At 42.0% G+C, this 17,521-nt stretch overlaps 1 protein-coding gene across 1 annotated transcript in view; it reads right to left on the bottom strand.

The window, feature by feature from the left end:
• The window catches only part of LOC148503968 (N-acetylglucosamine transporter UNC93A-like), a 93,757-nt gene extending 78,156 nt beyond the window's left edge, over positions 1–15,601 (bottom strand). The window contains exons 1-2 of the mRNA XM_088448945.1: positions 15,515–15,601; positions 6,164–6,345 (exon numbers count right to left, since the gene is read on the bottom strand). Of these exons, the coding sequence (XP_088305071.1) occupies positions 6,164–6,345; positions 15,515–15,601 (269 nt within the window). The remainder of the gene's footprint in view (positions 1–6,163; positions 6,346–15,514) is intronic.
• Positions 15,602–17,521: the final 1,920 nt, after the last annotated feature.

Here is a 17,521-nt window from a genome sequence, read left to right as displayed (position 1 = left end):
CTCTTGTGCTTCTCCCTATTTTACTTTCATTTACTTCTTACTCCTCACTAGGGCACCTAACACTTGGTTGCTTATGCTCTGCTGCTTATGTGGGTGTTATGGTTGCTAATGTAGCAATATATATTATCCATGTCCTTCTTCTGCATTGTATTGTATTCTATTATATTGTATTGTACTGTAAATCAATGGTCACCTATCTGTTTATGTACTTAGTAAGGTGCTGTGGAACACATGTGGTGCCATATAAATAAATGATAATAACAATCACAGTGCGCATGCGCGAAGACTCCACTGTGATTGGGACTGTGATCACAGTGGCTACGCAGGCCCATCGCAAAGTGATTGACAGGAAGTACCGTTTGAGGGTAGTGACGGGGTGGTGGTGGTCAGTGAAACGCAGGCGTGCCAGTGCTTTTGAACGCTGTTGCAGAGGCATGCATAAATTTGCCATTGCGATGCCATATGCAGCTTGGGCTTTTCCTGCGTGCGATGAGGTTAGCAATTCCTGAGTAAGGTCAGACCTTGTAAAAGTGTGCGTAAGGCTCCGATTATACTCGATGTTACCGATGGTTTTGTTGACTTGCAAAGTATTACAGATGTGTGTAAGATAAAGTGGGCATCCTTATGTTAGGCTGCAATGGCATTGCGATTTAAATCATTAGCATATTATCGCAGTGAGACTGCGTGCGTAATCGCTACTGCGATCGCAATAGCGATCCATACTGAAGCAACCCCACACATGAATGGTCTCAGGCAGAGCTGGCCCTAACCAATTTGATTCCCTAGGCAAGATTGTGGGTGGTGCCCCTAGCACCATCGCTAGTTATGCCTCTGACCCAGCACCGCTCTCCAAGCACAGCACCAATCAACTATAAGTACAGATCACAGCAGCAGCCAGCAACATCCATCACCCCTCACCCATTTCAATCCTCATCCACAGAGCTGTAACTAGACATTTTAGTGTCCTGTGTCAGCAAGAGCATTGGTGCTCCCACCCCCCTGTTTTCCTCCCTGCAGACAGGCCCAGGCTACTGGACTCCGCAAAGGTCTATAGCAGGAGGACCTCCTCCAGTGGCAATTTTTGTTACTGCCCGCTGTCTCTGCTCCCCAGTCCCGCTGCTGCCAGCTGTATGAGCTGCCGCCCAATCAGAGCTGAGGTGAGAGCTCCGATCGCATTAGGACAGCAAGAGCAGAGGTGCATCTGCCTGTCCCGGTCCCATCATTGCTCGCTGTCAAGCTGAGTTGGCTCTAGGCTTGGAATACATGCCCCTAGGCATTTGCCTAACTTGTGTATGCCTAGGGCCCACTCTGGTCTCAGGATGTTTTACTGTTGGCATGACACAGGACTGATGGTAGCGCTCACCTTTCCTTCTCCGGACAAGCGTTTTTCTAGATGCCCCAAACAATCTGAAAGGGGATTCATCAGAGAATATAACTTTACCCCAGTCCTCAGCAGTCCCTGATGTTTTTTCTTTAGAGAAGTGGCTTCTTTGCTGCCTTCTTGACACCAGGCCATCCTCCAAAGTCTATGTCCTGTGTCATGCCAACAGTAAAGCATCCTGAGACCATTCATATGTGGGGATGCTTCTCAGCCAAGGGAGTGTTATGAATCCCACTGCCTGCTCCATGTGAGACCCCTAGAACCCGGCTAGCGAGATCTTCACCAATAACAACTGCCCGTGGTTCCCTTAGAACTATGATACGTTCACTGGTACATAGGCGGCCACCTAGACTTATGCTTGGGGTAGTAGAGGCTCACATGGAAGTACAAGGGAATTCAAGAGATGAAGTTTACAGTTAGAGCTGATACAGTTAGTGGTTCTGATGAGTTGGCAATTGCATCGATGATATGGCAATGATACTGAAGGTGCGGCAATTGCGCCGATGTTGCAGCGATGGTGCCGATGTTGTGGCAATAGCCATAGATAAACAGTCTACAGTTTGGAAATGACTTTGAGAGCTGATGGTGCGACAAATGTGCCGATGTTGTGGTGATGGTGCCGATGGTGTAGCAATAGCCGTAAATAAACAGTCTAGGGTTAGCAAATGGCTTTGAAAGCTGATGTTGTGGAAATTGCTGTAGATAAACAGTCTAAGGTATGAAAATGGCTTTGAGAGATGATGGTGCGGCAAGTGTGCCGATGTTGCAGCGATGGTACCGATGTTGCGCACAGGAGCTGCTTGGAGTGGCTAAGAAGCCGAATGAAGAATGGTGGTAGCACGGGAGCTACTTGGTGCAGTTAGGAAGCCGTATGGTGAATGTTGGCAGCACGAGAGCTGCTAGATGTGACTAGGAAGCTGTTTGGAGATTGATAGCAGCACGGGAGCTGCTAGATGCAGCTAGGAAGCCGTTTGGAGGATGATGGCAGCCCGGGAGCTGCTTGGTGTTGGCTGGGAAGCTGAATGGAAGCAATATCATGGAGAGAACAAAAGCTGTCCATGCAGCTAAGCTGATGAAATCCAGAAACACACTATGGTTGGCACAGGTGCAATAGTTCAGTGAGTATAAATAGGCTGCAGCACTTAATCAAGCTGCACCTGTGGATGAGACATCACTTCCTGAGGTGTGCCGACCGCCTAGCAACAGGAGCAACAGGAGCACAGGAGTAACCCCATCCTGCCTGGCAAAGCTGTCAGAAAGGGTCAAGTCATGACCATGACTTGTAACAGGGAGTGGGCTCAATTATAATTTTGCCTAAGGACACAGCCATGAATAAAGAATGGTACCAAAACATCCTCCAGGAGCAACTTCTCCCAACTTTTTAAGAACAGTTTGGTGATGAACAATGCCTTATCCAGCATGATGGAGCACCTTGCCATAAGGAAAAAGTGATAACTAAGTGGCTTGGGGAACAAAACATCAACATTTTGAGTCCATGGCCAGGAAACTCCCCAGACCTTAAACCAATTGAGAACTTGTGGTCAATCCTCAAGAGGCGGGTGGACAAACAAAAACCCACAAATTCTGACAACTCCAAGCATTGAAAAGGCAAGAATGGGCGGCTATCAGTCAGTATGTGGCCCAGAATTTGATTGACAGCATGCCAGGGCAAATTGCAGAGGTCTTGAAAAAGAAGGGTGAACACTGCAAATATTGACTCTTTCCATAAACTTAATGTAATTGTCAATAAAAGCCTTTGACACTTATGAAATGCTTATAATTTTACTTCAGTATACCATAGTAACATCTGACACAAAGGTCTAAAGACACTGAAGCAGCAAACTTTGTGAAAACCAATACTTGTGTCATTCTCAAAACTTTTGGCCATGGCTGTAGATAAGTCACCAGGTAATATGGCCTGTAATGTATACTAGTATGCAGGCAATTAAGTATGTATTGTACTACTGAGTTTGTGATAATAGTGTGAATGGCAAAGGGGGCTTGAACTTTGGAAATAGTGTGTTTTTGACAACCTTGTCTTCAGTGACAAAATAACATCGCCTGCCACAAAAAAGTGAGTGAAACTGTATTAAAGAGCTGCAAAAATTCCTAGTACACAATATATTACACTTAAAACAAGGGTCTGATATAAGTTTGGTATATTTTGTCAATATTCATAATGTCGATACGGTCCTAATGTCGACATGAAGCATATCAACATGCTTGGTATGTTAACATTGACCACAAGGACATTATCGTGTTGATATCAGTGAAATGTCAACAAAACATTTCTAGTGGTTCAGCTGTGAGTTACCTCTTTCTGTGGTTCTGGCGGCTCCAGCAGTGTCCTCTGGGTGGCTGTCAACTGACTGTTACTTCCTCCTGTTTTTGATGTTTTTGAGGCAGTTTCGCCTGTGAATATCGCTAATCCTATACCTAGTGGCTGGTCTGAACCCTAACCCTCCACTGTCACAGCCTAGCGCTAATCCTCTGGTCCATGCAGAATGTCGACATTTCACATGTCAACATTGTGAACATGCTGCCATCTGTATATGTAGACATGCTCATGTTCCATGATGACATTTCAACACTGTCGGTAAAACATCAACAATGTCAACATAACTTTGTGGTGTTGACTTTATGATTGTCAACAGTGGAAATGTCGATGTAATGACTGCATCCCGTCTGATATAACACTCACAATACTGTGCTTAAATGACAATACAGAGCAACAACAAAAACATGTGCAATGTTTAGTAATGGAGCTACAATTATCCTGCAGCTGCCACAGTGCCACCTAGGGGAGAACTGCAACCTCCCAGAAAACAGAATATATATATATATATATATATATATATATATATATATATATATATATATATATATATATATATATAAACAAGAACTGGTTAATTATAGATCATACTTATTAAGAAAATGCACTGAAATAATTAGCACTGACAGCAGTTAAAGTAAAACCTCAAACAGTTTGTAAAATATTGTTGTAGTATAATGTCTCTAGTAACAAGTGAGTCGAGTGTACTGTATGTGGTTGCAGTGAAAAGAAAGCTCAAAGACTGACATTTAAGCATGAGGGACATTAAACCACAAGTGTTTTGAGTGTTGCCAGTTTAATAACGTGTTGGCTATTGCCCCTTCAAGTTTAGCTGATCGTATGCAGCCAATGAATGTTTCATGGGGAGTGGTCTAGGAGTATTTAATGTAGTGATGTATGTAAATCTGGCCCTGATTCAGAGCCGGACGCTCTGACAGAGGGCCCGCTCTGAATCAGGGCATCTTTTTTTTGTTTATGGAGCGGCCTCCTGGCCGCTCGCATTGCTGTGGGTTGCCACCCACAGCTAATGCGAGTGGCCAGGATGATGGTTGCGATGGTCAAGACCATCGCGACCATCAGGCTTGCGACGAGACCCTTGTGGCCGCAAGCCCCAGAGAGCTTTCGGCTCAAACAGAGCCGAAAGCTCTCCCCCTGACATCACTTGTGATGTCAGTGGGGCCACCCCCAAACGGTAGGCATTCCCATGGAAACGCCTCCGTCTGGGCAGCCACCCTCCCGACCAGCCCACCAAAGGGGGTGTGCTGTCACTCAACATCGACAGCACGCCTCCTTTGGTGCGAGACCCGGATTGACGGATTGCCCGTCGCTGTCCGGGTCTCGCGCATGCGCACGACGGAGCTGGCTCCGTCGTGCGCATGTGCTCTGGGCCACCATCGACCCGGTTGCGAGCGCTCAGCGCTTGCGACCGGGTCTGAATCAGGCTCTCTGTCTCTTTGTTCCAGTTTTTTCCACCCTCTCTCCCTTTTTGTTTTCGTTTGTCGAATGTCTTATGGTTGGTGGGTGGTTGCGGAAAAGAACGACACGTGGAGTTATTATATGTTAATAGTTAGGCTTAGTGGGTGCGCTCTCATTAAAGTGGAGTAAGGCGACAGCCAATTGTCCTGGACAGGAGATGGCTATACCACCTGGACAGGTGGTTGAAGGTAAAGGAGGGTTGATCACCAATGCTTGGCTTGTGTGTGTGTATTTGTTTGAGCTGTTTGGTTGTTATTGTCCTGTGCATTCTTTTTTGTACCGTCACCATTAATAGTATTAACTTATAGTCAAAAATGTAAAGACTTGTCAAAAATAAATTTGACAAAATGGTTAAACGCCAACACTGTTGTCTGTGTCTTTATTTTTATAAGTTAAGTTACGTTGTATTTATGAAGGTTGTTATATGGTAACACGATAATACACGTTAGTGATTCCAGCAATTTTCCAGTGTATGTTTGCCCTGAAAAATGCCAGAAACCTACCAGTACTGTCCCACTACAGGTCCCAGCAAGCCCAGTCATGCCCAAACTAAATGGCTGTCAGAGCATGTTGGCACTTGAGAAACCACAAATAGCTTGATGGCACCTATAGTGCTATTGGGCTCTGTCTGCCAAAAACTAAACAAAAATAACCAACTTTTTAAGCTACTTTAAGGGGGAATTCAATTAGCCCCTATAATTTTTAAGGCAAAAAAAATTCACTCTTTTTATGTGTTTTCAGTTTCGCGATCATGAGAATGGGCTGTTATTGCATTTTTTTTTTTTTTCGGAACCTGCTGAAGTTCCGAAAAAAAAACCCAGATAAAAGCTGTGGCTGGACTAACTTTGGGGGAATTGGATAGCCCCAGAGGATCAATTACTGTGCTGTAAATTACCATGTCTAATTGAATTCCCCCTTAATTGCATATTTTATGAAATGTAGCTAAATGTGATAAAATAAAAATACTGTACCAGCTAGGGTAGAAATTTCCAAGAGAATATGTGATATAACAGCACATCGAGATAACAATTGTCCATTTGCAGCCAATTTTCTTAATCATAATTGGTGGAATGAACATGGAAGAAATAATAAGAGCCCCATAGATGATACTCAGTGAAGCCACGCCAAGGCCGCCATCAATATTTAGGCTACTCTGAAAATGAAAATAAATGTTCAATAATTGTGAAAATTATGGCTTTATTATAAAAAGATTTATTGAAAACAGTTCAATAAGATTAAAATAAATATTATACATGAATTTAATAAATATATATATATATTGAAATTTTAAATACTGAATATTGAAATATAAACATTGAACAGACTGCAGTGCAGATTGTGTAGCTTAGTTAGCTTGCATACAATGAAAGTGTTTGCATCAAGGTACAGACATCTATTTTAACTTACCTAATGTTCAAAGATTAGGGCATTATCATACTGCTCATTGTTAGTCACTGGTAGCAGGGTAGGCTCGAGGCATGTTTGACCAGTGTGGTCGAACAGGGGCACCACCTCATAGAGGGCACACCCCTCCCAGCCTTTCCCGATTTCACCGGGACAGTTCCGCGGCATCCATTCAGTGCAGGGAGAGAGCTGGGGGCAGCCCAGCTAACGATTTAGAGCTGGGCTCACCCCCAGCCTGACGTTAAATGGGAGGCTTGCCATATGGGCCCACCCCCAAATAGCATCATTTAGGGGGCATTCCCTATGTTAAGTAGGCCACACCCCTTTTTGGTTCACGAGCGGCTTCACCGTGCACAAGAGATAGGGCGTATGGGTATTTCGGTGCACACGGCACCGCTAGGGCTGGAGCCGGCCCTGACTGGTAGTCATTTATGATAGCATGGTACATTGCAAAGTAGCTTCTCAAATGTAATTACATGCTCTCCATTGCAATTTTAATGTTTCCTGATTTCTTTACATGTATTCCTTGATTAAGCATTATGTAGATATTAAAATGTCACCAGTAATACCAAATACCTAGGATTCCTTTATTTCAATTGGCATATAAATTAATATTAGGAGGGGTAATTTGTTGTTTATAGGTATAGGATTATTCTTAGTACCTCTAGCTGCTGTACACTGGGAATGTATCCCAACTTTCCTTAAATAACAATAGGGAATGGAGTATGGTGTCAGCGCTTTGAAGTACTATTCTAATGAGTTGCAATTGTAATTGTAATTGGTAGGTGGTGCAGATGATATGTGCAGTGGAATCGCTTCCCTCGTGTGAGGGAAATGTGCGTATACTAATAATAAAGTACTGGTGTGATCCACCTTGAACAATCTGTAGGGTGGGTGTTCAAAAAAGTAAAGTCTTGCTAATCAGTCTCTGGTATGCAAAAACTTTGGACAGTTAGTTCATCCATATAACAGTGATTAAAGTTGTATTTAAATGGTATGCAGAAAACACTGGAATGCTGTAGCGTAATGTAGAATATTTCTCCCCTCTCCAACTGGTATCTGGGTCGGTTTACTGCCACTCCATCTCAGAATTCACACAAACAAACCACTTTATCAGGTAATGGTGGACACTAGTGAGCAGAAGGTGGGTAAATGTAATGACTTACCCGGGTCTCAGTGCTGTCCAGCTGGTCCACCAAACGTGCTGTTGTGTGGTGGTTGTATGTGGGTAAGGGGGCAGGGGACACTGTGGTCCAAACTAACCTAGGCAATACACTATGTACGTGGAGAGGGTATATAAAACCAACACCAATCTGGTCATCAAAACAGCCAACAAGGGGGGAGGGGATTGTGTCACTCGACAAAGGAGATTACTTACAAGAGGCATCCAGAATTCTAGGGGACACCCACACATACACCAAACTCAGAGGCGAGCCAACTAAACAATGTCATGAAGAGTTATATAAGCTCCTTAGGGAAGGCTTTGACATAGGAATTTTGAATAAACATGAATTTGAATTTTTGAATACAAAACACCCAGTAATTCCATTTTTTTATTATCTCCTGAAATACATATGGACACAATACACCCACCAGGAAGGCCCATTACATCTGGGATTAATTTTATGACATCAGCACTATCCCAATATTACTATTACTATTATTACTATTACTATTATATTACTATTACTTACAATTTCATGTGAAGACTCAGAAATCATATTTGAGGGATACCACACAAGTACTAAATGTCCTACAGACCATCGATTGGAACAATGAATGCTGGGTAGCAACAAGTGACGTAACGTCGCTTTACACTATCATTAACTGCACCCAAGGTCTGACAAGTGTTAAACACTTCTTAGAACAGGATCCAGAACTAGGACACAAGCAAACCGATTTCATACTTCGCAGAATAGAGTTCATCCTCACCCACAATTACATGTGGTTTGAGGATGAATTCTATTTACAACAATGTGGTACAGCTATGGGAACCAAGTTTGCCCCTACTACACAAACCTCTTCATCAGCCACTGGGAGGATAACAACATCTGGTCCACCACTGAGTTTGGGGCAAACTTGGTTCTCTGGAGACGTAACATAGACAACGTGCTCTTTATCTGGCAAGGTAGTGAATCATCATTACAAACTTTTCTGACCTATATAAATATAAATGACCATAATCTGATATTCACCACACAGTACAGTAAAGAATGTGTCCAATTTCTAGACCTGGACGTCTTCATTCAAAATAATGAGATACATACAAAAACACATTACAAGTCAGTCAATGTTAATAGTTATATCAGGGCTGATAGCAATCATCATCCCAGTTGGATTAACAGCATTCCACTCAGCCAGTTCACAAGAGTTAGGAGAAACTGCTCTAATATAGAGGATTTTGTGGAACAAGGCAATGACTTGAAAAAGCTTTTCAAAGAAAAATATTATGACATGGCCAAGGTCGAGAAGGCCTTCAACAAATCTAACAGGTTCTCGAGGTCCCTTATTAGAATACAAAGACAAAACAATACAGGAAGAAACCTGCAAGGTTTATTTTATAACAAAATATACAAAGTCTGCAAATAAGACGTATTCTCAAAAAACACTGGCCCCTACTCCACATGGATGAGAAACTACATACACTACTACCAGCAGCACCTGATTTCATCATTAAGAAAGCACCATATTTGGGAAGAACATTAGTGAAGAACCATATTAGGAACAAAAAACATCAGAAACAATCCACTCTTGACGGTCAGACAGTAAGATCAGGTTTTTATCACTGTGGATGATGCAGGGCATGCAAACAACTCAATTACACTAGCACCACACCAACACAGGTGGTCACTGCAATAAGAACCAGAAAGACCTATAAAACTAGGAACATAAGGCAATTAGGCATAACATCATCTATGTTCTAGAGTGCCCTTGCCAATTACAATATACAGGGAGAACAACAAGACAGTTGAAAGTGAGGGTGAGCAAACACATTAATAACATTAAAAAAGGCTATACAGGCCATAGTGTATCAGATCACTTTAGAACCAAACATAATGGCCAACCGGATGGTCTTAAATTCACTGGATTGGAACAAATAGAACCAAACTGGATTGGGGGGATCACTCATGTAGAATTGACCAAGTAGAAAGTCAATGGATTTTCGAGATGAAGACCCTCCAGCCTGAAGGTCTAAACATAGATCCATAGAGATCGAAACATTAGAGAAAGGAAGGATCACCCCTTTTTACTGAGAATTTGAATTAGAACAAGAATCTGGGCTAGAAGCATGCACCTCCTCAGAATCATGAAGATTTAAACTTCATTTGTTAGTACACAGGGAAGGGAGATAAGACACAATTAGCCCCAGACCAGCGGACAAGATAATAAAGTCTCACGCTAACAATCAGCTGAGATCCAGCCATATGCTCCATACACTATGCAGATTATCATAATGATAGACTCCATAAAGAGTATTTTTTAATTAGATCAATCATTTAAACCACATTTACCACACGTCACTATAAAGGGTATGACTGCTTCTTATCATTAATTTTATTATTAATTAATTTTATAATTAATCTTACATATTTATACATTAATGTATCAGAAATAGATAGGCACAAAAATTCTGGGCCACTTATTTCACATACTCATTTACATGTATATTTGTGTGCATGTATACAAAGGTACAGACAGCCGGATACGCATGCACATGAATAGGGATACAGGTACATATATGTATGTGTCCCCTTACCTTTCATCTCACCATTGACTCATTAATATATGCACAGTTAAATTGAGAGATAGTAAAGATACAGAACCTAAATAGGCTCATGAACAACAATTAACCCCTGCAAGTGTAAGTGCCCCCGATTTAACCACCTTACAAATATAGTATGTATTACCACTTAGAGGGAATAAACCAAACCTAATCACCATAAATACAGATCATATATCAATTATGATCAAATACTATATGGAGGGACTTAGGAATTGAGGAGGGTTCCTGTTTCCTACCAAGGACACAGAAACCATGCAGCAACCGAACATAGAGGCTCATTTAAGACATAACTAATACAAAAAAATTACACCCAAAATGGCCACCCGCATAGCGGAGACATTATACATGCAGCAATACTACTGGTGTTAGATGCTAGCAGCACTGCCGAATTACAACACACTGGGACATCAGTATGGATCAACCTGTCTGCACATAGCCCACAGAGCATGAGCACTACACCAACAATACAGGAAGACGGAGCGCACTCTAGTGGATGGCACAGAGCGCTCAGATCATCGCGAAACCGGAAGTAACGGGTCAAGGACCCAATGGACATTACAAACAAGGTATTTAAACCACAGGACTTTGGTCACTAGTGGCCACCATTACCTGATACTGTGGTTTGTTTGTGTGAATTCTGAGGTGGAGTAGCAGTAAACTGACCCAGATACCAGTTGGAGAGGGGAGAAATCTTCTACATTACGCTACAACATACCAGTGTTTTCTGCATACCATTTAAATACAACTTTAATCACTGTTATACGGATGAACTAACTGTCCAAAGTTTTTGCATACCAGAGACTGATTAGCGAGACTTTACTTTTTAAAACACCCACCCTACAGTTTGTTCAAGGTGGATCACACCAGGACTTTAATATTAGGAGGGGTCAGAGATCATACCAACTGTCATTACATGACAATGTAAGTATTTTTAGCAAATAAAATAATGACATTATTTTTATCAGCATTCAATTAGATTATATAGTATTAAACATGACCAGAGTTTGGTCAGAATCATTGGCATGTATTTATTTTATATTTATGGAATGGTGTGAGCAGGCTCTTAACTAGGTGTGTGCGTAGGGCCTTAGAGAGCCAGCCCGGGCCCAGGGAAAGGGGCCATACACTGCAGTCTGTACAGCCTCCTGTAGCATCATCAGGATGCTCCGGACAGTGCTGTACTTCCCATCGCTGGTAGCCCCACACCTTCAGTGTGACATCATGAATCCATCTTGCAGGGGGCATGGCTGCCACAGAGCGCAGGTCCGGCTAGTTATGGCACTGGGTGTGAGTTCCAAGGTAAATATGGTGTCCGAGACAGCACTGAAAGAATGTGCTAGGGAGATGACACAAACAATGTAAAATGTCTGCGTGTTTGTGTAGAAGAATTTTTCCTATAGTGTGTGTTTATATAAGAGCAAATGTTTTGGCACACAAAGTGTGTATTCTCCATTAAACATATACTTTATACATGCATATACTATTTACACAGGAAGAAAAATGAAGCATTCTACCATATTTAGACACTATTTATATCTATCAATCTATCTATACTATGTATAGTGCCTCACTATAGGAATGTATTCTCCTTTTTTCTCCTTTACATGTGACTGTACATTATATATTATATTATATGGAGCAGCCTATGCAAACATTTAAAAACAAATTATTCTAAGTATATTTTAGAATCAAGTTTCTATATATAGTGAAAACTGAGATAGAAACTATTAGACATCTGAATCTAATGAGGACTATAATATCATGGTAATCGTGTCACAGTCATGAAAGGTACGGTTTACATAGAACACTGTCGATAGCAGAGTGCTTAACATACAGTTAGTGCATAAATATTGGGACATTGACAGAATTTTCATATTTTTGTCTCTATTCACCACCACAATGGCTTTGAAATTAAACAAACAAGATGTGCTTTAACTGCAGACTTTCAGATTTAATTTGAGGGTAATTACATCCAAATCAGGTGAACGGTGTAGGAATTACAACAGTTTCTATATGTGCCTCACACTTTTTAAGGGGGCAAAAGTAATGGCACAAACTAAACAATCCTAAATATAACTTTCACTTTTTAATACTTTGTTGCAAATACTTTGCAGGCAATTACAGCCTGAAGTCTGGACGCATAGATATCACCAGACGCTGGGTTTCATCCCTGGTGATGCTCTGCCAGGCCTCAACTGCAAATGTCTTCAGTTCCTGCTTGTTCTTTGGGCATTTTCCCTTCAGTTTTGTCTTCATCAAGTGAAATGCATGCTCAATCGGATTCAGGTCAGGGGATTGACTTGGCCATTGCATAACATTAAACTTTTTAGCCTTAAAAAACTCTTTGGTTGCTTTTGCAGTATGCTTCGGGTCATTGTCCATCTGCACTGTGAAGCGCCGTCCAATGAGTTCTGCAGCATTTGACTGAATATGAGCATATAATATTGCCCAAAACACTTCAGAATTCATTCTGCTGCTTTTGTCAGCAGTCATATCATCAATAAATACAAGGGAACCATTTCCATTGGCAGCCATACATGCCAACGCCATGACACTACCACCACCATGCTTCACCGATGAGGTGGTATGTTTTGGATCATGAGCAGTTCCTTTCCTTCTCCATACTCTTCTCTTCCCATCACTCTCGTACAAGTTGATCTTTGTCTCATCTGTCCATAGGATGTTGTACCAGAACTGTAATCGCTTTTTTAGATGTTGTTTGGAAAACTCTAATCTGGTCTTCCTGTTTTTGAGGCTCACCAATGGTTTACATCTTGTGGTGAACCCTCTATATTCACTCTTGTGAAGTCTTCTCTTGATTGTTAACTTTGACACATATACACCTACCTCCTGGAGAGTGTTCTTGATTTGGTCAACTGTTGTGAAGGGGTTTTTCTTCACCAGGGAAATAATTCTTCTGTCATCCACCACAGTTGTTTTCCGTGGTCTTCCGGGTCTTTTGGTGTTGCTGATCTCTCCGGTGCGTTCTTTCTTTTTAAGAATGTTCCAAACAGTTGATTTGGTCACAGCTAATGTTTTTGCTATCTCTCTGATGGGTTTGTTTTGATTTTTCAGCCTAATGATGGCTTGCTTCACTGATAGTGACAGCTCTTTGGATCTCATATTGAGAGTCGACAGCAACTGATTCCAAATGCAAATGTCACACCTAGAATCAAGTCCAGACCTTTTACCTGCTTAATTGATAATGAAATAACGAGGGAATAGCCCATACCTGTCCATGAAATAGCTTTTGAGTTGATAGTCCCATTACTTTTGGCCCCGTAAAAAGTGGGAGGCACATATACAAACCGTTGTAATTCCTACACCGTTCACCTGATTTGGATGTAATTACCCTCAAATTAAATCTGAAAGTCTGCAGTTAAAGCACATCTTGTTTGTTTAATTTCAAAGCCATTGTGGTGGTGAATAGAGGCCAAAATATGAAAATTCTGTCAATGTCCCAATATTTATGCACCTGACTGTGTGGTTGTGCTATATACATGCAAACATCATTCATCAGCTTTAAAGTCCTTGTCATACTCACTAGGAAAAACATAGTTTACGCAAACCTGATAGGTGGTTTTTATGGAATCGGTATGTAATGCCGGCGGCTGAATTGCCGTCGGATCAAAAACCGACAGCGGACGGTATGAAATCCCGATGAGGGTTGGTAAGTACCCTAACTCTCCCCTCTCCCTACCCTAACCCTCCCTTAGTGGTGCCTAAACCTAACCCTCTTCTCGTACCCTAAACCTATCCCTCCCAGGGGGGTTGCCTAACCCTAACCTCCTGCCAGGGGGGTCTAACTTTAACCACCCCTTCCCCTAGCTTAACCCTAACTCTCTGGGGGAGTACCTAACCCAAAGTCCACCCAGGGGTTTCTAAAGCTAACCCGCGGATACAACCTAAGATACCCGCGTTACGTTCATTCGGTATACCAGGTGTCGGTATTTCATCGTGGGGCTAATGATAGGCGTCGGGATTTCGATGCCTATCTTTAACCCTGCATCGAACGCAGCTGGCCTGACAGGTGCCACAAAGCTGTTCTCGCTCACTTCTCCGCCGCATGGGGGCGCAGGGACCTACCTCTCCTAGTACCTTCCTATCTCTAGGTGCTGTTTGAAACCCCCCTAGTCAGTTTTCCCGCCACCTGCGTGGCGTGCAGTAGTGACCTTCCTGGCCTCTCAGGCTCATTGCGCCCGAACTCGTCCGACTTTTGAAGGTACGCATTTCTGTTTATTTTCTCACAATTTTGTGTATTTTGCTCATTTTATGAATGAAAATTACAAAGGTTGTGGGTATTTTGCAGAAATATGTAGGTTTGTCCAGGGTGGCCTCTTAGGCACACTGCGCTTCTTGTTTTACTTGCTTTAAGGTTAATAAGTGTGGTTTTGTGAATCAGATTTCCATATATTCTCTCTTTGTACATTCTAATGAAGGTCACTGATCACTTTAAGAGCGTTAGAATTGAGTTAATTAGGTGCTAATGACAATTTTATAACAGGCGCCTGTCAGGCGCACTGCGCCCGAACTTGGGAGTCCCAGAGGTGCGCCCGACGCAGGGTTAATCCATGTCAGACTTTTAGTGTCGGGATTTCTACATCCCATTCTTATCTCCCACAGCAGGTACAAATTCTATAAATTCTCAATACTGAAACCAGAGCAGATTAATAAAATAAACATAATGGGCATAATTCAGAGTCAGGGGCAATTCAAACAAGCAATTTGCTTCTGGAACAAACCATGTTGCAATGCAAAGGTTGCAAATTAATTTATTGTTTTGCATGCAAGGAAAACACTGATTGCTTTGGCATGTAGCGAATAAATACTGAGCAACCATATTTAAGTTAGAATAAAGCTACAGTAAGACACACCTCACCCAAATATACATTTCTCTGCACATTTTAAATATGCCCCCCCTGTAGTATGACATGGTTTTGCCAAGGTGCAAGCTGCAGTGTGACATGGTTTTGCCAAGGTGCAATTGCTCCTTTTTGTGACTTGCACCTAACACATAAATCTTTGTGTTGTTTTTAATGATGATCTTATTTCGATTTATATGAAAGCAGCATATGTACAGTACGTACAGTACGTATGTCCATTATTATGATCAAGATAACATATCATCACTTACCTGCAAACTCTGCAGCCCTCCATATGCTGTAAATAATAGCAAAAATCCAAAGGATACAACAAGAATGTTCTTTAGGTACCTGTCCATTTTTCTGGTTCCCTTAAAGACTGGTTGCTAATGATATACTGGGTCTTTCCTTTCTTTTTATAAATGCAACATCTACATCCGTAAGGCAGAAAGTGTTGTGTTAGCCATCTGTTAATAATACTTTGAACTTTAACATTGATGATATGTAAAATGGTTACTCATTCACTTGTTGCAATAGCAAGCAACAGAGCTATTGATTACCACCATTATCAGTATATTCAAAGATCCTATTTCTAGTATCTTAAGTAGGTAATTGAACTGACATGTTGTTGGTTTTCAGTTTACACAATAAGTCGTATTCAATTAGGTGTGAAAAGTCAGTTTCAGCGGAAAAGTATCGCGTGTGACATTTACTCCGTATTCATTTCCAAAGACTCAATACAATCGGAGCTGCAAAAAAGTTTCGCCTATGAATAGGTGTTAAAAAAACCTGCAGAATTGGGGTTTTGGGGTGCAAAGCTGCGGGAACCCCCCTGCACCCTTGTGACAGTCCTCCAAAGGTAAACTGTGTCAAAAAAAGTTAAAAAAAATCTTTAGATCACCCCAAAAAAGTACTTTTATTTTGGGGGCGAAAAAGTCCAAAGTTGGGGGACAAATTTATAAACTAGCGAAATAGACTCCAGGGGGGTCCCCAATTATGCCCCAGGTGTTTTTAAGTTTGCAGGTGCTTGCAGAAGGTGGATTTTTTAAGATTTTTAAAACTTCACTTTAGCAACTTAAAAATATGCCAGCACCCATTTTCAGGTACCCCAAATTTGTTGGGACTACTTATTTTCACCAAAAATACTGCAAAATGCTATTCTCCACCACTTATGCAAAGACGCTAAATAGCAGCTATTAAGAGCATTTAAGTACCCCAAATACCTTCAGCAGGGCTATTCGGGGGTATCTAGAGTGATTCCCAATGTCAGTGCATCTTTTGGGGGGTGTCAGGCTGATTTCCCCAAATCTGACAGTACTTTTCGCATGTTAGGGTTTCGACAGGTCCCGTTTTCGACAATTTCTAATTGAATACGGGAAATAGCGGCCACACGCGCAATATTTTTTCACTTTGAAAACCAGCGATGTAGGCGAAAAGTCCGACATGCGAAAAGTACGGGACTTTTTGCCTGGAATTGAATATGCCCCTATATCAGACTCAGGAAACCTCAGGAGCAGTAACATAATTACAATTCTCCTTATTATTAAGTGTACTCATAGAAAATATGACAGTGATGCAGATTGCCAATACCTACAGCAGAGATCACACTTATTTGATAGAAATGTACTGGTCAAATATGTATTTGCTTTATTGGCACCAATAATGCAATTTTCAATGCTAAATAAAACAGTTTTACTATATAGGGCCGGATTCTTCAGAGCCTTCGGTGGGCCCGTGGCACTTAAGACAGGGAGCCCTCCTCTTGTCAACACTGCCTCCCTGGCTGTACCCGCTGTGTGTGTCTGTGCCTACTCTCCCGTAATGAACGAGGAGACTCCTGAAAATTAGTTGGAACTCTTGGCCACCTGCAAATGTGGGCAAGTATCCAGGAGCCGGCTAGCACCTGCCCCCAGCTGCCTTCTTACCGGGTGAAGTAGGTGGTCCGGTCGGCAGATTATATGATTCACGGTGAATTCCGCCATCATAGCCACACCCCCCACTGTACAATGCCAGTAATCTATGCAAGGTATATTGGGGGCATGGCCATGATGACACAATCATACTGTCTGCCAGTGGTGGATTTAAAGGCCAGGCCACCCCTAGGCACAAAATTATTGGCCACCCTCCCCCTCCAATCCTCCCCTCTGGTGTTGCTATATAGAAAAAGGATCAGCGACTTTACCACTTTCTTAATCGTACCCCATACACAAGCCACAATCAACATCACCTATATATGAATTTGCCATGTTTATGTCTCTGATGTAACTTGTCCTATAACT

The sequence above is a fragment of the Taudactylus pleione genome, unplaced genomic scaffold, assembly GCF_031769625.1.
Source record: "Taudactylus pleione unplaced genomic scaffold, aTauple2 ptg000473l, whole genome shotgun sequence".
NCBI classification, from domain to species: Eukaryota; Metazoa; Chordata; class Amphibia; order Anura; family Myobatrachidae; genus Taudactylus; species Taudactylus pleione.
This window is presented reverse-complemented; position numbering and strand designations above follow the sequence as displayed.